The sequence below is a fragment of the Daucus carota genome, chromosome 8, assembly GCF_001625215.2.
Source record: "Daucus carota subsp. sativus chromosome 8, DH1 v3.0, whole genome shotgun sequence".
NCBI lineage: Eukaryota > Viridiplantae > Streptophyta > Magnoliopsida > Apiales > Apiaceae > Daucus > Daucus carota.
Window position 1 is genome coordinate 11,215,401 of NC_030388.2, and position 22,922 is coordinate 11,238,322.

The window sequence follows — 22,922 nt, forward strand, 5'->3', positions numbered from 1 at the left end:
ATCAAGAACAAAAGAAAGGCTCAACATGAAGTATTTAAATTTTGGATTTATGATGCATTGAGTATTTTCTTTACTTTTGAGCACTTTTTTATAATTAATTTATGATGTAGTGAAAAATGTTGCTGAAACTAACTCTCACGATGATTTTGAAACTCCACCTCCAAAATCATTGAAACTAGTTGTAGAAAAGAGATTGGCTAACAAAATTGATGAACGGCCAAAAAAAAAAAGGAGCAAAAACATATCAATAAAAAACCTAAAAAACAAGGGAATTCAAGACTTGTTGATGAGGTATATAAATTTCCTTTATAATAATACTTTATGTTACATAATCTACCACTATTCAAGGGCCGATTATTTTCACTTATAATAATTATTTATGTTTGTTTATTCAAGAAACTGATGAAAAAGAAGTGCGTGATAAAAAAAATCAAACAAACGCAAAACAAAAATTATAAGAAGGCATTTTTTCTATAGTTAATTACTTGACTACACGCATATATTACACAATTACATTTGATTTATTATATAAAGGGAAAATAGATATTTTTACCACCCAACTTATTATTTATTTATAAACCTACCACTGAACTATAATTTTTTCATTTTTTGTCACTAATGTTAGGTTCAAATTTTTTTTATCACTAACGTTAGGTTCAGATTTGATTATTAACACTATGTTATTCTTTTCAGCATTATCAAAATATAGGACCTGATACACGTTTTTCCATGCTCATTTAAAGTATAGTTCCATAATATATTTTTTTAAATAAAAGTTTGATGTTTAAACTTTTACTCAAAAAAAGAAAATTTTTAAAAAAAGTTACGAAACTATACTTTATAGAAGCCTCAAAATGCGTGCAAACAGTGTACGTAAACTATTGAGAGTGACGAAGGGAGTATGTATTACGACATATGTGTCCTAGGTAGTTTACTATGGAGGACGAGAGTTAGACACGCATTTTGAGACTCCTAAAAAATTTGGTTTCAAAAATTATTTTATTTTATTCTGAACAAAATTTAACGTTTGAATTCAAACTCTCGTCCTCCAAGATAAAGTACCTAGGACACAAATGGAGTACTACATATAAAGATATCGACACATATCAGAGCACCATTATATTGCAGACTAGCACTATATTTTCATAATGCTAAAATGAATAATATAGTGTTAATAATTAAATCCGAACCTAAAGTCAGTGACAAAAAAAATCTGAACCTAACATTAGTGACAAAAAAGAAAAAGATTATAGTTCAATGGTAGTTTTCTAAATAAATAATAAGTTGGATGGTAAAAAAATCTATTTCCCTTATATAAATTATTTGTTTCAGCAAAATTTAAATGATAAAGATAAAAAAAAAGAGGCCATAAATTGAAAATAGAACAGCGGGCAAGATCATAAATAAGGTACAATTATTGTACACTTACAAGCATTTTTAAAGGACTACATTCAAAATCACTAGTATAATGTTTAACATTGACATTAATTATTTTTGTAACTTCTACAGGAAGATGAAATAGCAAAGCTCAGAAACTCCTATGGAGTTTTAAGTGATATGATTTCTGTATTATCAGACGAACAACAGGAGTGGGTTAAGACTGCATGGTTCAGGAGTTTACAAGATTTTGAATTGTGAGAGATACCTCAGGGATTGGCATATAAAGTCTTAGAGACTTTCATTGAAGAAGAATGCATGTTAGTATTCCAAAGAGGCAACAGAAAGATAATTGATCATCTTGTGCATGATATACTTGGACTCCTTTGTCGTGGACATAAAATTGAGTTGCCGCAAGGTGATTCAAAATATGATAGACTGCTGCAATCGAGAGAACAATTTCCAATTACTAAAGGACAAAGCTTAATTAAAGCAAGTGAAGTGGTGGAAAAGTTGAAACAGAGTGGGGCAATTGATGACCGGTTTAAAATGAACTTTCTAGCGGTGATGAAACATGTGCTAATTACATCAAACAAAAACAATTTTGTGACCCAAATAATAATTTTGTGACACAAAAATTTTGTGACCCAGTCAATAGATTGGGTCACAAAATTGTTTATGTTTGATCTAATTAGCACATTTTCCATCACCACTAGAAAGTTAATCTTAAACCAGTCATCAACAACCGCACCTTTTTTCAACTTTTCCACCACTTCACTTGCTTTAATCAAGCTTTGTCCTTCAGTAATTGAAATTTTTTCTCTTCATTGCAGCAGTCTATCATATTTTGAATCACCTTGTGCCATCTCAACTTCATGTCATGACAAGGGAGTCCAAGTATATCATGCAAAAGCTGATCAGTTATCTTTATGTTGCCTCTTTGGAGTATTAACATGCATTCCTTTTCATTGAAAGCCTCTAGGACTTTATATGCCAATCTCTTTGGTATCTCCCATAATTAAAAATCTAGTAAACTCCCCAACCCTGTAGTCTTCACCCACTCATGTTGTTCGTATGATAATGCAGAAATCATATCACTTAAAACACTATGGGAGTTATTGATCTTTGCTATTTCATCTTCCTGTAGAAGTTACAAAAATAATGAATGTCAATTTTCAACATATACTAGTGATTTTGAATTTAGTCCTTTAAATGCTTATAAGTTTACAATAATTGTACCTTGTTTATTATCTTGTCCCTCGGCTCTATCTTCTGTTTCTAGCCTCCTTACTTTTTACCTTTATATCATAAATGGAATGTAATTATGTAATATGTGCATGTAGTGAAGTAATTAATTATAAATAAATTACCTTCTTATAGTTTTTTTGTTTTGTGCTTGTTTGATTTTTTTTTTTTTTATCATGCACTTCCTCTTCATCAGTTTCCTGGTATGAATAAACAAACATAAATTATTACGAGTATTATTATAAGGGAAAATAATCTATCCTTGAATGGTGGTAGATTATGGAACATAAAGTATTATTATAAAGGGAATTTATATACCTCATCAACAAGCCTTGAATTCTCTTATTTTTTAGGTTTGTTATTGATCAGTTTTGGGTTCTTCTTTTTTCGGACGTTCGTCAATTTTGTTAGCTAGTCACTTTTCAACAACTATTTTCAATCATTTCAGAGGTGAGTCTGAAAATCATCATGAGAGTTAGTTTCGGAAAAAAAAAATCACTGCATCACAAATTTATTATTAAAAAAATGCTTAGAACTAACGACAATTATCAATGCATCATAAATCTAGAAATTAAATACCTCCTGTTGAGCCTTCCATCTATTGTTCAATTACCTCCTTATTATCTCTAGTATTTCTCTTAATGACAATATCATTAGTCTCCTCATCATTGCCTTCCAAATCAATATGTATGGGAAATTGCTTATATTTCTTTTCAGCTTTTGGAGAATAATACGTGTGCTTCGTCGTCTCTGAGTGCCTGTGATTAAAAAGCAAAATAACATTAAATAACAACAAAAATTACAACATAACATCTCTACTTAAACCATGATGTCAGATGATCAATAAGATCACTACATAATCAATACACAAGCAAATATCTCCAACTACAGTATATAATAAATATAGGAGCAATCAAATTACGAGGAAAACACATGAATGCAAATAAAAGTGTTGTCAGTGCACACAATCAACTTAATCACCACTCATCAACTTGGAGATCACAATTTTATTTATAAAAGTCACTAAAAAGTATAAAACAAAGTATAGTAATTGTGAGTTATTTAGTACTGGTATATCGTATTAATTAAAAAAAAATGTGAGAGTTCCGTTTACTGAGGAATAATGTTCAATTGATTACTACTTCATGTATACTTAGATATTACAATCAACCTTATTTGATTACTGGTATCCTCAACACTCTACAATCTTTATGCCTGCAATTAGCTCTTTAGATCTCTAAGCTTGGACTTCCTAGTTCATGTAGACCGTGCAGCTCATAGTCCCAACCAAGTAAAATCCTAGTCCCACAGCTACTCGCATTCAAACCTAGTACAAGCACCCTAAGTTTAAGTTTGTAAAATTTTAGGCCTATCAGTTTCTATAAGTTTAAGTTTAAGTTGTTTGAGGTATTCCAAGCTCACACAGGCCAATCATTGACAAAACAGGGGAAGTCAATGCAAGGATATTTTTCTTTTTGTTGAACATATATAATATAATCAATATTTTGAATGATTTTATCGGTCAAACGTATAAATCACCATAATATCACACGACACATGTAAGAGGAAATAGAAAATCACACACAATATTACACACATGACATAAAATCTCCAAATAAAGACTAAAATCACTTTGAAATACAGGTAAATAAAGCAGAGGTATAAAATTACCACAATATCACACCTGTTAACGGAGGAATCTGGTGATAACAAGATTCGGGAAGGGTTGCTGGAACTTGTGGTGGATGATGACGGTGGACGACGAAGTGTGGGTGGTGATTTTAGGTTTGGCTGAGATCGTTCGGGGAATCAGGGTTTCTTACAAGATCGAAGGAGTATTCGCTCTTGCAAGGGTTGTGACTTATCCACAAACAATGTACCTACGTACCCTATTTATAGGGATCAAGCCAGATGTTGTTCTTGGTGAACAAGTAACCTAATCAGAATAGGTTTCTCATTCCCTGGTTCCAGCGATGGGCCACCGCCTTAGATCAGACAGATATGGGCTTCTAGAGCCCAGCCTCCTCCAAGGAGCATGGTACTAGGTGGGCTGACCAGCTCTAGCCCACATGGACCTCCTCAGACTCACCTGTATGGGCTAGCCCTCTGTCCTCTCTTAGGGAGGACACTGATGGTGGGTCTGAGCCCAAGATAATAATATTAATAATAAGACCAAAGGACCAGGTCTAATTGGCCATTTCTGCTTTGGGCGAGGAAGAAGCATATTGGGCGAGGTTCCAATCACTGAGGGCGAGGAACCCCATGAAGACCTGGGTTGCTTGATACTGGGCCGTGGGTCCTGCCTAAACCAAAAGGCGAGGATGATGTATCGGGCGAGGACTCAGTTGAAGACCAGATCTTCCTGACACTGGGCCTTCTGTCCTAGGCCAGATTGAGGGCGAGGACTCAGCTGGAGGCGAGGTCGATCCTGAAAATGGGCCTTCCTGTTTATAAGGCGAGATTTGCGCAGTCATATTCCGAGTTGATATTTGGCCATAACAACATCCATTGGAGAAATCTCCAAATAAAGAATAATATCACTTGAAATTACTAAATAACAAGAGGTATAAACAAACATAAATAAACGAGAGGTATAAAATCACCACAATATCACACATACCGGAAAATCTCTAAATAAAGAATAAAATCACTTCAAAACACCAAACAAATAATAAAATCAATTCGGAATTGACCGAATCCTAGTAGGATTGACTAACACATCATTGAACAAACTTATTCACCAAATTAGTAAATTACAACAGATAAATTGCATACCTCTGTGTGTATTCTCCATTAAAACTTTAGGTAAAGGCTAAAATCACCTGAAACCTAGCAATTATAAAATATAACACTCAGTTTTAATCCAAAATTGATGTAAAATCACAAATCAAAACAATAACACTCTTATAGCTCGTTCATCCTCAAAATGATATAAGCGTCGGTGATTATTACCTCACTGCGACTCGTCGAAAAGTATAAGCGTCGGTGATTAATCGTGGAAGCACACAAATTGTTCGGGGGGTTTGTCTTGGGATGTGCGGTGCAATAATGGCGAAGCTTTGTCTGTGTTTTGGTGTGTGTAAAACAGTTATGTGTAATTAGTGTGTATATAACATATGTTTATTAAAGAGTGCAAATTTACTTAAACACCCCTATTATTCCAAATAATTATAAAAAAAACCTTCGATATCTTGTCTTTTTTGATTTAAATTGGATAGTGACTAGGGAGTCGTATTCTTTTTGAGGTCGAGTTATTGGTGAGAGTAAGGTTCCTATCGATTTTATGAATGGTTTGATGGATGGTTTATCATAAGTAATAGAAACCTTCTTTCGTCAAAAACGAAAAAAATGGATTGGGGTGCTTGAATCTCTAATCTCACACTAAATAAAATATTTCATGACTCTCTCTATATATATAAAATGATCGAGATCATCTGAATCAACCTAAATTTATATTCAATAATAAAATATTCCCTAAAACTTAATTCTCCATATAAAATGATCGAGATATCCAAATCTAACCTAAATTTATATTCAATATGTTAAGGAACCACATCACTCTCATTTTCAATGAATACACGTCCATTTAAATAGGTTTAGGTTTAGATCGAATTGATATCTGATCTCTCAAGCCAAGAATTTTCAAATTTACATAATTAATATTATATATTATTTTAACCAACAACATTAAAAATGCCGTAAACTTTTTTTTAGAAGGTGCTCTGAACTTTTTGTTCAAAAGCTGTTGGACGGATATATACGGCTCAAATTAAAAGATTTGAATATTAACAAAAATATATAGAATCCAGGGTAAAGAAAATATGAAAAGAAAAAACACTAGCAAACCAATAGGATCATATTACATAGTAGTTTAATATATTACAAGATTACATTATAATGAAATGAATTTTATTCTGAGATCAATTGAGGTGTGCTGGTGAATGAGTCAGAAATCCTGAAATGCTTCCTAAGACTTTACTGGACATATATAACAATATTAGTAATAAAATAAAAATGTTAACTACTTGTTTAGTATGTGATTCTGGAAATTGATTCATAAACTGATATAAATTGCCACAAAGTACCAGTATCACTGCATTAATGTTAAAAATGAAGTGTAGACATGAACACTCTGCAGGTCCACCGAATCTATAAACAAGCCTTCCATTCCTATTTCCCAGCCACGGTTAGCTTTTGCACTGTCAGAAACCAGAACACTTGAGTAATCAGTTTAACAAAAGAGACCAATAGCACAAAGACGAGATACACAAAGAAAGAGAAATTGGTAAAAGCTCTTACCCAAGACATCACAAAATTGTGTGATGGATCTTCTCCGGTATAATACAATTGATCTCTGATCTTACCTCGCTTGGTATTATATAACATGTGCACAGCTCATAATCAATGAAAGGAAACTACCGAACTCCCACTTTGACATTTTCTCGGTTTAAAATAACATTCAGAATTCTACTAGGGACGTATATGATCTTTTTGATTATCTTTCCATCTAAATACTTTGATAGTTTTGGATTAAGTGCAGCAAGTTTTAAAGCATCCTCCTCTGTACATGCTTCTTCAACCTCTATAGTACCTCTTGTCTTCCCATTGATCTGTACTGGGAGCGTAATTGTAGCTTCCTTCAGGTATGCAGGATTCGCCTGTTATTAGACCACAAATACGTAGACACCATACTCAGAAAAAAAAAATTATATTTCTCGGTGCAGAATAGACTATAGAGGGGAGCTTATAATAGCTCTTTTAATAATAATTAATATAAACTCAAATCCACATTGTACATATAATAGCTCTCCTCTACAAACCCCACACAAATGAAATTCAATAACAATAATACTCCACAACTGTGCAGACATTATACAGGTACACTGGGGTAACATAACAAAGATCAACTATTTAAGCAGGGGCAGACGCAGAATTTATACACAAAAGGGGGGACCAAAAGGTCACATGTAGATAAATATTATAATATTTTATGCAATATTTAAATTGAAACTATATGTTTTTCTAAAAGAAATAACAATTATACTTCTTTCTCAGGAATATTATTAGTATTGTCGTGAAAATTTCTAAAACATAAGAACCTACAAATCTGAACTATTAACTTATATAAAGAAAATGAATGCTTGTCAAGTTTAAGGATGAATTAGATGGTTCAAATTTCAAAATACTATTACTTGGTATAATATAACAAGTAGGCACTTGGTATAATATAACAAGTAGGCCATTATGGGGAAATCCTTTACGAAGGAGATACAACTACCTAGGTTTAAGCCTTATTCTCTCTAATTGACTAATATGTTCTGTCATTACTTAGGAATTATTAACTTTAACCTATATGATACCTGATATTTTCATACTTATCACCTTATTCGGGGTTGGCCAGTTGCTAATAATATCTACCAATGTTCAACTTTCAACATAAGTAATACACAAATTTGTGCCTGTCCTGAAATGTTGGGGGGGCCTGGACCACCCCTGTATTTAAGATTTCATATTTAGGCTTTACATTCATATGCATAGAGAATCAAACTTCGATATCATAATTAAGATATCATATTTAGGTTTTGCAATAGGATTCCAACACACAAAGAGATTCAAACTTCGACTGATAAAATGTAATAAGAACAAGATATAAGGTAGTGCCACAATTCGAGAAGCGACGATCTCCCACAACCCCTAGTCTTTGATTACAAGATATTTTCTTAAAAAATCCTCTCCCTTCTCTCAATTCTTTTATCTATCTGCTGTTATACTTTTCTTCAATTAGTGAATTACTATACTACCCTCATTTCCACCTCCCCTGATTGGGCTTTATTCATCCTTCCTCTTGGATCTGGGCCTCCTGATATACGTTATGGGCTGGTCTCTTGCACCCAACCAAACACTTAAGTTATATCCTTCTATATAATAGGTGTAAGGAGGATAATTTAGTTGTTTGGTATAGTACTATCTAATAAATACTAATCGTTAGATCTTGATAAACCGTTAAGATTACATGGTTATTAAAGATATTCATATATAATATTTAAATATAAAGTACAATTTATACTTTCGATATTCTAAATAAAGAAAACAAGATTTTGTAAGTTGAATATGTCCCCTACCCTTTCTATATTCTAATTAAAATAAGGGAGGTTTTGTAAAAATCAAATATAAGTGGGTTTTGCCATTGGAATACGACTTGTATTCTTTTTATGTTCTGAATCAAATGAAAGGAGGTTTAGTAAATAGAATACGATTCTTATTATAAAATTTATAACTAATTTTTCAACTTCATATTTTCTGTTCTAATTGAAATATAATTGCTAAATTAATAATTTGGTTGTTTGATATAGTATTGCAGAATAAATACGAAGTGTTAATGTAGATCTTATTATCAAACGGTTAAATCACATAATAATAAAAAATATTTACATGTAATATTTGAGCATAAATATAATTTATACTTTTGATGTTCTAATTGAATAGAAGTAGTTTTTGTAAGTAGAACACGTACGCTACTTTTTTATGTTCTAAACAAAGTAGTAGCAGGTTTTGTAAAAATAAAAAAAAATTGGGTTTTGTAATTAATTCGACTTCTATTCTTTTCATGTTCTAAACCAAATAAAAGGAGGTTTTGTAAATAGAATACAATTCTTATTATATAATTCATAAATATCTTTTCTGCTTCTTAATTTTATGTTCTAATTGAAATATAATTGTTAAATTATCGTTAAAATTTTTTAAATTTCACTGAAGTGAAAATCTTGACTTTAATCATGTATAAATCAGTGTATAAAGTATTAGTAAGATAATTCATAAACTAAATTAAGTAATAATATATTATATTATACTATATCATATTATATTATTTATATTATACACACACACACCCCCACAAATATATCAATATAAAAAATCCGAACATCATACGAATAATTAAAATAAACATATATTTTTAAAACATATCCATGCCATGGCACGGGTTATAAGCTAGCAAGTCTAAATAAATTTATACGTCCACTTGATCCCTTGTACTTAAAGCCAAGCACCCTAGAGGAGCACATTAAACATTGATTATTGAACGACATCACACGGGAACATATTACTTAACATGTACGTTCATAAAACTGGCGAAGGGATTTATGTTGTTCGGGGACATTTGAAAGTCTGATGAGTTACAAAAGATTATCACTGGAGTACAAGATCTATACCTTAGGGAAAGGCTCATAGCCCAATGAATCTGGGTGCCCGAGACGACACCAGAGCTCCTCGGATATGTGTGGTGCATATGGTGCAAGTAATAAAACGAAATCTTCCGCAATTGATCGTGGAAGTTTATCCCACTATTAAAAAGAAAATTGTACAGTTAATGGAATAATAAACATACTGTATACTGCAACTGAAACTTGTTACTCGATTAACATCTGAACACATCAAAAATTATACAATCCATCGGATCAGCTAATTGAGCAAAATTATGATGCAGTGCATGCATGCGTATTTGTGTATTTAGCCTTTACATGCCTTCTCTTTTCTGTTATAGTGACAGTAAGCGTGAATGTGGCAAATGCATAATATTACGACACCACTAACTTGTAAGTTGTGACAGTTATTAGATAAATGGAACAGAATTGTTGTATGTAATAAATGAATAAAATAAACTAGAGAAACTTCAGCAGAAGGCCATCAAGAAAGGGATATGCATGCACATGTGATTGTGTGTGTATACAAATAAATAGAGACCTTATTCGCAACATTAAGGAACTCCATCATCGCAGATATTCCCGTGTTGAATCGCGTTCCTTCAATTTCTTCAGTCACCTAAACATATATGTCGAAATACTTTAAATTATAATAAATTCGAAATGTCTAGCAGCGGATGCATTATACATGTAATGAAGCTTTAAATCTGTTAGTGCTGAAAAGCCACACAAATGTCTTCTTGATATTCATAAGAAACAAGTCAACTTGCTAAATAAGTCATAGACATCACATTGCATCTCATAACAACAATAAACATAATAATAAAAGGCTGCATTTTATTATTTACGATGCTAAATCAAACTCTTACACAGACAATAATGTAATATACGACAAGAGCTTATAAATCTATCAATTGCCATTACCTTATTAATACATTTATGGAGCGGTCGCAGTTGTTCCAGAGAAGGTTGATCATCAGTTACTATTGTCCCATCTTCAAACATACCATTAGGTAACGCTGAACCAACTATTAACCTCCAGGATCTCCCTAAAAATCGATAAACTCCATCAATGCCACTAGTATTCCATGTCTTGGAGTCTCTACAGGTGAAAATAATGAGAACAGACATTATAGCCAAGAGGTAGTAAGAAAGGTGAATATAACCAAAAGAAGAAGATAAAGCTAATTTGCATGAGAGAGAAATTTTGTACTGTTCATCAAGATTAATCTACCTCAATGGTCCCATGAACATTTCATATAACCTGAGAGAATCAGCACCATATTCAGCAACAACATCGTCAGGGTTTACAACATTTCCTCTACTTTTACTCATTTTGTGTGCCCGGGCAATCAAGCGAATATTTCTATTGTCTTTTAGTACAAAATGAACCCCTGACTTGGTGACCTACATTGTTATATACTATTTGTTAGAGAAGACCAAAGGACAGAAAAGTGTAGGACATTAGTTAAATATGAAGATAGCATGTGATTACGTAAAGCATGCAACTAGAAAGCATACATTATCCTCAGGTACTTTCTCTTGGCTATAGTCTTTCAACACGTCAACAGAGTCTGCAGAAACTAAATTCCCATCTGAGTCTCTGCATGCCATATATTGAACCTGCCACTCACAACATTAAACACTTGAACGGATAAACCTAATATGGAGTAATGGAGATTACTGAGAAGTAAACTTACTTCCCCCAGGATTATCCCCTGATTTATTACACATTTAAAAGGTTCTTTAGTTGATACAGCACCAATGTCATAAAGAACCTGATTCAAAAAGACGTATAAATAGACAAAGTCACAAAAGAAAAAAAAAGAGAGAGAGAAGGTTATTATTAATTTATCATAGGGCATAAGGATACAACTTTATGTTATAATTATTAACTCCCAATTTTTTTAGATACGTGTGTTTATAATTTAGATAGGGGGACCGATGGCTTGAGTTCATCAATTTTACTACAATGAGTTTATGAAGAATCCAAAACAAATAAAAATCACCAGTTAGACAGCACTTAAGTATAAAATCATTTAATTGCACATTTTACGTGTTTTTAACAACAATTTATGTCTACTAGTCCTCATTCCATAATCTACAGCATCTCTTTCCATGCCTTCCCATTAGCTATGTTGGATTAGGACAGTGGATCCCCAGAGCCCATGAGCATAACCTTGGTTAGGATAGAATTTATTCCAATTAAATAATGAAATTCTAGAAATACTGGGCTCAAACTCGCAACCACACAATATACTAGTATTGATGGCCAACTTAGTTAATCTAACAAGAGAAAAATCGTGCAAGCCATTTGCATATGCAGCCATGATGCCTTCAACTATCCACAGGAACTAAACAGGAGCAATATGGATGAACTCGTCTACATGAGTATCAACTTTTAACTTCGCCTTCCACAAAAAACGGCAGCAATGCAGCCCTCATATCTTGGGTCAAAATCTCAAAATCGCGGTATATTGATATATACCCTAATGGGAACTGTAAGCTGATTTCATTGCCACGGGCTCAAAAAATCAACTCTAATTGAATTAAAGGGCGAAGCCATGGATGGAATTGGCGGTAAGAGACAACCGCAAGTGCTTGAAGGAACTTGGCCTGAAAACAGTGGAAGGATACTAGGATAGGTTACACACCAGGATAGGCTTCTGTCATCCCAATTTTTTCCGCTTAATGGATTTTAGATGTCCTACACCTGTGTAATTTGAACTGATTGGATTTCCTTTGAGAGGCCTAATGGATGAAAATAAGGACATAAGCAGATGTTCCCTTGAGAACTTTGTCTCATATACTGGAACTAACTCTCTCATACCTTATTCATGCTGCCTCATAACTCATTTATAGACTATATGAGGTAGTATCAGCAAAAAATGAGATCAAGAGAGGGTGGGTAAACATGTCTATATGTATACCACTTGCGTCCAACTAATACAAGGAGGCACCGTCTCTTATGTAGAAACTAAAACTTGGTCCCTTTCCAGCTACAGTAATAGCGACAAGTTGACAACCCCATGATTTCAGGGTGCTTGACATAAGTGATGATGTCATGCTTTGCTACTATCCTAATACATCTCAGTAGGATGATGTACCAAACAGTTCTACAGACTTTCAAGTGATCAAGATTGACAATGCTCATAATTATAGCTACTGTAATCCACAAAATTTCATGTCAATTTTGAAGTACAAACCTTGTGCCAGAACCGAGAATAGAGTAAGTGAAGAACGGCATGTTCAGCGCCACCAACATACACATCAACTGGACTCCAATACCTGTGTTAAATGGTGCAAATGGCAAAAATCTGTTGGTCCAAACACTTTTACAAAATTACAGCTGTTTTATACTTTTATACCATTTTCATGGAGAACTGGCTGCAAATATTACTACAGTACCGCTACCAAAAAGGGATCAACAACAATGTAGAAGATTGTGTAGCAAAGAAAATCTCACATTTCCTTTGTCTTGTCAACCAATGCTTTAGTATTATTAGGGTCCATAAATCTCAAATAGTACCTGTACAAAACAGCTGAATTATTACCATATATTAAGTTCGATAAATTTCAAATACTACCTGTACGAAATAGTTTGCATTATTTCCATATACGGACTTGGCATATACAATCAGTTTGATCTGTCATGTGCCTTTAAACAAGTGAATATATACTCCCTCCGTCCCCCTGGATAGTATACATTGGGGCACGGGGACGCGGCACGCATTTAATGCCCTCTAAAGTGTAGTTGTGTAATTTATTTTTAAGATTTTCTTTTTCTGAATTAAAGTTTGGATGTTAAATTTTTATTCAAAAAAAATAATCTTAAAAATAAGCTACAGAACTATATTTTATAAGAGCATTGAAATGCGTGTCTAGCAGTTGAAAAGAAATGTATAAAATTAAATGGGACAAAGGGAGTAACAATTTACATTTTGTATAGCCATCAAACTTCATTAGTTAAGCAACATTTTATATTGTACACACTAGCTTTTAGGGTTATATGTGTGCCCTCCTAGCTGCGAGGCTGTTTAAAACAATTTCCACTACACTTGGAAGGAGCTGCAATAGACAGTGACCAAGCTTTCCAAGCAACATAATAAAGTAAACGCATGCTAAAAATTATGTATATAGATCCATGGAATAATCTTCGTTCAACACTCTCCCTCTTGTCCTTGCTACACCTGAGCATTTCCCACTTCTAATCTACAAAAGATAAACAAGGCTGCCTCTTATTAAGTAACCTCTCCTAAAACCTTAAAATGTTACTCCCTCTGTCCCAGCAGGTTCTTTATGTTACTTTTTGGCATGCATTTGGAGGCTCCTATAAAGTCTAGTTCCATAATATTTTTTTAAAATTTTTTCCCTTGAATAAAAGTTTGACGTTTTAACTTCTATTCATTTTTTTTTTAAATGTTAAGGAACTATACTTTATAGGAGCCTCAAAATGCGTGCAAACAGTGAACCTTAGAATGAGGGAGTATAAACGAATTATTAATTAATCAATCAAGTGTGACCTAATTAATTAAAAAAAAGAAGCTCAAAATTACAAAATAGAAAACCAGAAATTCAGTTGTTGGATGATCAAGTGAGACTTAATTAGATAACAATTAGGAATTTCAGGAATTTCTTGTGAACAAGAAATTAGAGCATAGATCGCATGCTGCGGGATATGTGGTGATCGAGCATAGCCAGACCTCTTTACTCTCCCTTATTCTCGACTGTTAAAGTTTCGTAAAAGGTAAAACACTATGCCACGAATTAAATATCATGTCTCGGATGGATCCTGCAGATGGTTTCTGTGGTTTTTCGATATATTTTCACATTCTCCGCTGTGTTTTTCTGTACAAAACCCTTCAGGATCAACTATACTAATGTCCAGTTTCATAAAGTATGCATTATTGCATCAATTATTCCACTCATCTACTGAAATTAGTAAATAAACTTATTAATCTACTCAAACTACTACACTTTGCAAAATCATTGAAGCTGTATATTCTTATTTAAATTCCATTAGAACCTTTAAAGTGATTGGGCTTCCATACAGCAAACTCTTCTTCATCATGTACGTACCGGGCTTATTAACAAAGTTCACATATTAATAACTCACCTAAAAGTTGATAAATTCATGGATCTTGTCAATCTTCCATCCACCTTCTTCCTAGAAGAGACTTTACCTTTTCCGGCAAAAGACCTAGTCACATTTTCTTGTACATCAGATCCTATGAACTCAAAACTTTCTACTCTATTAGCCAAAAGTCAATCTACAAAATTCAACTTCATATAATGTTCAATATCAGTTTCCTAGCTCCTCTTTTAGATCCTCGGTCCTCAATATCAAAACCAAATCTTAAAAAATCATCATCATCCAGCAGCACAACACCTCTAAGATCACCCACCTTTTGTATCATCATGCCAACTTCGTACAGTGACTTTTTAAAACATTTACTGTTCATTTTAAATATCACACAAGCATCATTGCATTCGATTCATGCTGCACTGGATTGAGGTTTGCCTTGGGGATTCCATAGTACGATAAACCAGCACCGATGTTCTTCATCCTCATCATATGAACAAAATTATTATATCCATCATAAAGAAGCCCCAATCCCCCTATTTTATTCCTTGTATTTTGGGGCAAAAGTAGTGGTAGATATACTGTTCTATTTCAAAACAGTGCATTGCCTCCATAAAGCTCCACTCTCATACTCATCACAAGCATCCAGAACATCGGCAAAAATTGAGTGTAAATTAGATGCATTATGTGCAACCTCATTAAAACTTAATGAGTCAGAATTCTCATCGATATTCCATAAGAACTGTGACAACTGTCAACAGGTGATCCTTCATTGTGATTGGGTCAGAGGGTGTCAAGAGCTATCAGTAGGTCAGTTGTTGACTTTCTGTACATTAAACTTCTTTCAGTAAAGATCAAACAACAACAAAATCAATAAAAAATGCTTAGCCTTAACATATCTATAGATAGCCCCTGCCATGCTTCCAGCACTTACCCCATATAGATGATACATTAAGGTTCTACTTAGTCTCACGAACATGGTTTTTTTTATTAGCCTAAAAAACACAACATTTTTCCCGTGTTGAAGCCCGCGAACTGCCCTCCTATAATACTCTCCTCCATTGTAGGTAATTGATCGAAGATCGTCAACATTTCTCTCAATCTATAACAATTTCCTCCAGCTATCTGAAAGTTGTAGACTCCATTCAATAGAATGTATCCAGGAAGCGAAGATATCAAGAGTCGTCGAATCTGTTGTGAGCCAAACAATTTAAAAGTCTGAGTATCCTTCCTTCTTTTAGTACCCATCCAAGAGTGCGGCGATGAGCATGGGTTGGTTTTGGAGGGTCAAACCGAACTGAACCAAATTATTTGTTTTCACAGTTTGGAAACCACACTCATATCGAAAGCTATAAAAACCCTGGTTCCCGACTTGAATCTGACGTTAAAAAACTACTTGTCATGAGCTGGTTAATTTCTTTAGGGCTGTTTGTGCTCCCAACAATTACCAATATATGAGGTATGATAAACAACCTTTCAAATGCAACATAATTTAAGAATTATAAAAAGGACAAGTTTTTATTATTATTACAAAAAATTTATTAACATGCAACATTAGGCTAAACTATATATGTATAAACCAGTGGTTCATTTTAAATTCAGAAACTGGATTGTTTTACTGGCACAACTTAAAAGTATAAGTATTCAGTACCACTTTTGTAGGGATCAATTTATAAGGAAATAAAGGTATAAACTTTAAAAGTCTTTGAGATGCATGACACATGTTCATTGTTCTGTTTATATATATATAGATCGTATAGTTATAATTTCTTTTTGTAGGCTTGATGGATATTTTAGATTTTACCCAAAGAGTGGGAGTTAAAGTTTTGTATGAAAGTGCAAGTTTCCGGAGGGGAGCTTAATTGGATTATACAGTACGTTACGTACAACTGTTCTTGTATCTAGAATTAACAACCAACTGATTGCTGCACTATCGATATACGGTATCTTAGATTCATTCTTCACTTATTGCTCTTAAAGATAATTAAATAATTGATACGGATATGCTTAAGTGAATGATTAGATATACATCAGCCACAAATATATAAAACGGGTTAATAGGCAAAAAAATCACCGAACTCATGATCAAGTTGCAATTGGGTCACTGAACTCAAAACGTTTGCAAACGGATCACAGAACTGGATTTAACTTGCAGTCAACTCACTGAACTAATAAAAATTTGCATTTAGGTCACTGTGCCGTTAAGTATCAGTTGATTTTAACGGAATCCGTTAATAAAAATTGAAAAAATATAAAAATTCGCTTTTTTAAAAACTCGATTTTGAAAATTTAAAACTTCGAAAAAATCTGGAAATTTGGAAAAAGTCTGAATTTTTTTTAACTTCAGAAATTTAGGTATATTTTTTGAATTTTTGAATTTTTTTCAAAATTTTTAGATTTTTTTCGAAGTTTTTACATTTTTCATATTTTTTAAAAACATTCCATATTTTTTAAAGTTTCTTCAAAATTTTCAGATTTTTTTTAAGTTTTCAGAATTTTTTGAGAAAATTGAATTTTTATATTTTTTTCAAATTTTTTATATTTTTTATTATTATCTTTAACGGATTCCGTTAAAGTCAACTCATTCTTAACGGCACAGTGACCTAAATGCAAGTTTTTATTAGTTCAGTGAGTTGACTGCAACTTAAATTTAGTTCTGTGATTCGTTTGCAAACTTTTTGAGTTCAATGACCCAACTGCAAGTTGGCCATGAGTTCAGTGATCTTTTTGCCTATTAACCCCTTAAAACTATATATATAATAAATGAAATAAATCCATGAAAGAAATTTACCAGCAAGAGCCAGCCCACTGTGGCATGGTATTAGTTTCACGTTTTGCAGGCTTCCCGGACAAGGGATCTTTGGTTTTAACCTACATATCCATCAAAAAGCATACATAAGAATGAGTTAATAAATTATAATCCTATCACTAATGAGTTTACTTCCACATGGAAATGGTTATGAACTAGAGCTATGAGGAAATATATAAGTCAATCAAAGAATGCATTCTTCCATAATCTAAATCCTCCTGGAGTAATGTGAGTTTGATAAAATCAACAAAATAGAAATAATAATCAGTATATATATATATATATATAGCTTATAGTGATGTCCTGGCATGGAAACAATTTACACATGAAACTGAAGAACTTGAAAGAATAGAAAATATGAACAGAGAGAAACATACCCATGCAAGCGCTTTGGCTAGTGGGGGCTCCCCAGTCCCAGTAGGAGTGAAATCATCCAATTCAGGAAGGGTAAGGGGAAGCTCAGTTTCTGGGATGGGAACAGTCTCCCCAGTGTCATCCAGTAAAACAACTGGGATAGGCTCTCCCCAATAACGTTGTCGGGCAAAAAGCCAATCTCTCAACTTGTAATTTACCTATCCAAACATCTTTTTTTTCATTAAATGGTAGGAGTCAAGAAACAATTCTTCTTGATGATCAAATAATAAACCAATTATTATAAAGAACATGAACAAATAAATAAAAGGGAAAAAACATAAATACTAGCCTGATATAATATTAATTTACCAAGCTTACCTTTCGGTTCCCATTTCCAGTTTTCTCTATCCAATCAATGACTTTGCTAGCAGCATTTCTGCTATTCAAGCCATTTATGTCTAGCCCTGAATCTGAGCTTGATGAATTCACACAAGTACCATGACCTGAATATGGTTTTCCAGAATCTGTGCTAGTTTCTTCATTTGGCTTTACTACCCAACATAATGGAATATCATACTTTAAGGCAAACTCATGATCACGAGTATCATGTGCAGGAACTGCCATTATTGCTCCTGTACCATAGCTACATGACACAATCGTCAATTAATAATCATGTTCATGGAAGTAGTCTAATCTCCAAACAATCTTGAATAGGATATTAATTTAAAATGTAATAATTTGATTCTTAGCCTATACTGTCATGTCATGTACATAATTGCCACAAAATTATTATTATTTTATATCCAAGTCATAGAGTTTGAAAGAGAAATAGTTCTCAACACACCTAGCCAAAACATAGTCAGCAACCCATATCGGGATAGCTTCCTTGTTAGATGGATTTACTGCATAACAACCAGTAAATACTCCTTCTTTTTCTTTCTGAAGCTCGGTTCTCTCCAGGTCACTTTTTCGAGAGGCAAGGTCTCTGTATTCTTTTACCTGGGTTATTGATCATAACACTTTTAATAGGCCGTTTGGTATAAATCCTGAGACTATGCTACAAATAAAAGAATATACCATACATTTTTGCTATGGGACTCTGGAACAATCGATGACAACAGGTCGTGTTCAGGTGCCAGAACAAGATATCTGCACAGAGTATAGCACCTATTACAACATAAACAATTGCTATAAAAGTTAAGGCATGAGAGAAACAATGAAATGAATGAATACGTTACTCCAAAAATCGTATCAGGCCGAGTGGTATAGACAGTAACTTTATTGCCACTTTCTAGACCATTAGGATCAAGAACATGGAACTCCACCTCTGCGCCTTCTGATTTCCCTATCCAATTTCTTTGCATCTCCTTTATACTTTCAGGCCATTCAAGATCATCTAAATCTTCAAGAAGACGTTCAGCATATGCTGTAATTCTGAGCATCCATTGTCTCATTGGCTGTTTGGCAAAAAATAATAAGCTGTCAAATTACACAATCATTCATCACTAAAATGCCGTGACCCTAGCACAGACAATAATGCAATAGTCTGCATACCTTCCTTATTACTGGATGACCCCCACGCTCACTCAAACCATCCACTACTTCTTCATTAGCCAAGACAGTGCCAAGTGCAGGGCACCAATTGACTGGTACCTCAGCCTAAATTTATATTTATAACCATATATAAGTATTAATATATAAGGGTACATATTGGACATTGGGTAAATATGTGTGTGTGTGTGTGTGAGGGGGAGAGAGAGAGAGAGAGAGAAGTATATTTTGGACCTGATATGCCAGTCCTTTCTTTAGAAGCTGGAGGAAAATCCACTGAGTCCATTTATAATACGCTGGTTCAGTAGTGGATATTTCACGATCCCAGTCATATGAGAAGCCTAATGATTTAAGCTGTAAACCAAAAGAAATTCCTACAATCAGAACATAAAAGGCCAAATAGTTATGTAAAATGTTTCTCGAAATATAATATGACCAGTGAAGTTTTAAGCACTAGATTATATGTAAAAGCACAAGATCATTGGAGTCTGGAGAGGAAGGAAAGGACAGGGTATTACCTGTAATCGAAAGCGGTCAATGTTCTTTAATGTGGTAAGTTTTGGGTGGGTTCCTGTCTAAGAAGGAAAAAAATATTGCATCACCGACCAGTATATGTTCAGTCGGAATTTTAACCATAGTTTGTCAGAGCTGAGAAAAAAACCTCGATTGCATATTGTTCTGCAGGCAACCCAAATGCATCCCATCCCATAGGGTGTAAGACATTGAAACCCTGCATTCTTTTATATCTAGCAAGAATATCTGTAGCAGTGTATCCAAGAGGATGACCAACATGTAGTCCAGACCCACTGCACCAATGATCAATCGGACTCACCATCAGATTATGTCACATTAGTCATATAAATTAAAAAGAGAAGTATGTGTAGCCGGATGACACTAGTGATCCATGAAGCCTAACACAGTTATTCTCCATTCTTATGTTGAAATAAATTATCAAAAAACATAATCAAAAAAAAATACTTATTTACACTTTTACTGAGATTAAAAAAATTGACAATGTGACTCGTGAATGCTAAGAAACACCAACTTCTAGAGAGTGTGAGCCAATCCAAGCCCAAGGAATGAAAAAGAGTAAGAGCTCGTCGGGTGAACAAATTTTATCCTGTTAACAACTGCATATTGATTATAAGAATATTATGATCTATGACTAACCACTTGGGCCAGTTGAAAGAGCCAAAAAAAATAAGAAAATGAAAGAAGAACAAAATATAGAGTAAACTCTCCTGTCTATAAGGGCTATTTAGAAAACTTACAAGTTCATTTTAAAAGACTGGTGTCTAGCAATACCATCCTCTCCCAATGTATCATTAATTCAACAATATATAAATAAATATGAGTAATTAGATTAGGAACTATTCATGGCCATGAAACAAGCATAACCAAGTCCCAGTTTTGAGATACTTATAGACTTCCAAGTTATAACAGCAACACTTCATTTTCAAAAAAAAAAAAGTTATAACAGCAACACTGGAAAGCCATTCTAGAGGGGGGGGGGGGGGGGGGAGAGACAGAGAGAGAGAGAGGGAGGGAGAGAGGGAGAGAGGGAGGAGGGAGGGAGCGAGGGAGGGAGGGAGAGAGGGAGGGAGGGAGGGAGGGAGGGAGGGGGAGAGAGAGAGATTGGGAGGGAGGGAGGGAGAGAGATTCTAACAGATAATATAGCATATAAAAGGCGGTTATGATAGTACAATAGTGTTGAAAATTGATAAAAATGAAAGAATTGACCTGGGATAAGGAAACATATCAAGAACATAGAACTTGGGCTTAGAAGTATCCAAGTCATCCCCATCAGGGGTTCTGAAAGTACGATTCTCCTCCCAGAAAAGCTGCCACTTGGCTTCTATTTCATCAAACGGATAGGCCCTTTTCACCTCACTACTACTACTACTAGTAGCAGCATCATCAGTGGTTGTACATTTGAACACTCGGAAATTCTGAAAAGTTCTAAACACTACAAATGAACGGGATGGATGGACGGTGGGGATTGAACGCCGGCGAGGATGATGATGAAATTGAGTTGGGTGGTGGATATGGAGGGGTGCTAGCAGCATTTTGGGACACTAGCGGGAGAGCTGGACTGAGGATAACTCAGCATACACAGATATAGTGCGTGTTTGGCAACGGTGATTATAAGTGCTTCTGGCATTTTTTAGCATTTTAAGCTGCTTCTGCTTGGTAGTGTTTGGGAAAAAAAAAACAGGAGTGATTATTTTGGATCTTTTAAGCCAGAAGCTGGAAGTTAGAAATGCTAGTTTTTTTGGACTTTTTTTAATAATTTGCATTTTTTATGAAAATTTTAAATTTTAAATATGTAATAGACTTTATTTATTATAGAAGTTTCTTTTATTATAATAATTTGAAGGGAAAATAGATTTTTTTGCCACTCAACTTATAGTGTTTTTAGAAACTTACCACCCAACTAATTTTTTTATTCTTTTAGTCACTAATGTTAGGTTTGGTTTTATTTTTAGCCACCAAATTAGGTTTGGATTTGATTACCAGCATTATTATAATTTTTTTGTCACTAAACTTATTGCGTTTTTAGAAACTAACCACTGAACTATAATTTTTTTATTTTACTCACTAGTGTTAGATTTAGCTCTTTTTTTTTTTGTCACTGAAGTTAGATTCAGATTTGATTATTAGCATTACATTTTATGTGTATCATTATTAAAATATAGTGGTAGTCGGTAATATTTTGATGATTTGATATATGTTTGTATTTTTATATGTAGTACTTTTTATGTAGTATTTTTATATGTAGTACTTTTATGTCTTCAAGGTCGCTTACCTTGGATGAAAAGAATTTTACACGCATTATATGGCCTTTAAAAGATGTAGTTTCATATATAACTTTATTTTTTTCTTCCGAATGAAAATTCAGCGTTTGAATTTTTACACACAAAAATAAGTTATGAAACTATGTTTTATAAGAATCTTAAATACATGCTAAGCACTAGAGAAAATTTGTAAACTAATGAGAGGGACAGAAGGAGTAATAATAATATAAAATGATGTATTATATATAGAGGACAATCATCGAAAATTAAGTTTTCCTCTCTATTTATTTATCTCGAAAATTATAATAAGATAAAGTTATTAAAATTTTTGAAGATAAATTTAAGAGAGATCTTAGACTGAGCTAGTCCATTGAAAGTTTAATAGCGAAAGATGATGCGTCATATCACTCAATTACATTTTATCTTATGAGAGAGGGTGAATTGTTTGAAATCATTGATTTTATATTCATGATTTATTGAATTTTTAGAATCTAATTATTATTTTT

General features: G+C 33.5%; 1 protein-coding gene across 2 annotated transcripts; it reads right to left on the reverse strand.

Annotated features, from left to right (window-relative positions):
• Positions 1 to 6,444: 6,444 nt before the first annotated feature.
• LOC108199641 (leucine--tRNA ligase, chloroplastic/mitochondrial) lies at positions 6,445 to 21,761 on the reverse strand. 2 transcript variants are annotated; one of them, XM_064082852.1, is made up of 21 exons: positions 21,362 to 21,761; positions 20,283 to 20,427; positions 20,140 to 20,196; positions 19,856 to 19,975; positions 19,625 to 19,729; positions 19,304 to 19,527; positions 19,153 to 19,219; positions 18,915 to 19,069; positions 18,449 to 18,713; positions 18,094 to 18,288; positions 17,699 to 17,778; positions 13,291 to 13,353; positions 13,031 to 13,112; positions 11,525 to 11,602; positions 11,346 to 11,447; positions 11,059 to 11,231; positions 10,749 to 10,926; positions 10,366 to 10,443; positions 9,834 to 9,965; positions 6,922 to 7,280; positions 6,445 to 6,821 (listed from the first exon to the last, which is right to left on the reverse strand). In XM_064082852.1, exons 1-20 carry the CDS (start codon positions 21,685 to 21,687, stop codon positions 7,038 to 7,040), a joined length of 2,868 nt encoding a protein of 955 aa, XP_063938922.1. In that variant the 5' UTR covers positions 21,688 to 21,761; the 3' UTR covers positions 6,445 to 6,821; positions 6,922 to 7,037. The 2 variants fall into 2 exon arrangements, with proteins under 2 accessions (XP_063938922.1, XP_063938923.1); XM_064082853.1 differs by having other exon boundaries at positions 6,700 to 6,839.
• Between the last annotated feature and the right edge of the window lie 1,161 nt (positions 21,762 to 22,922).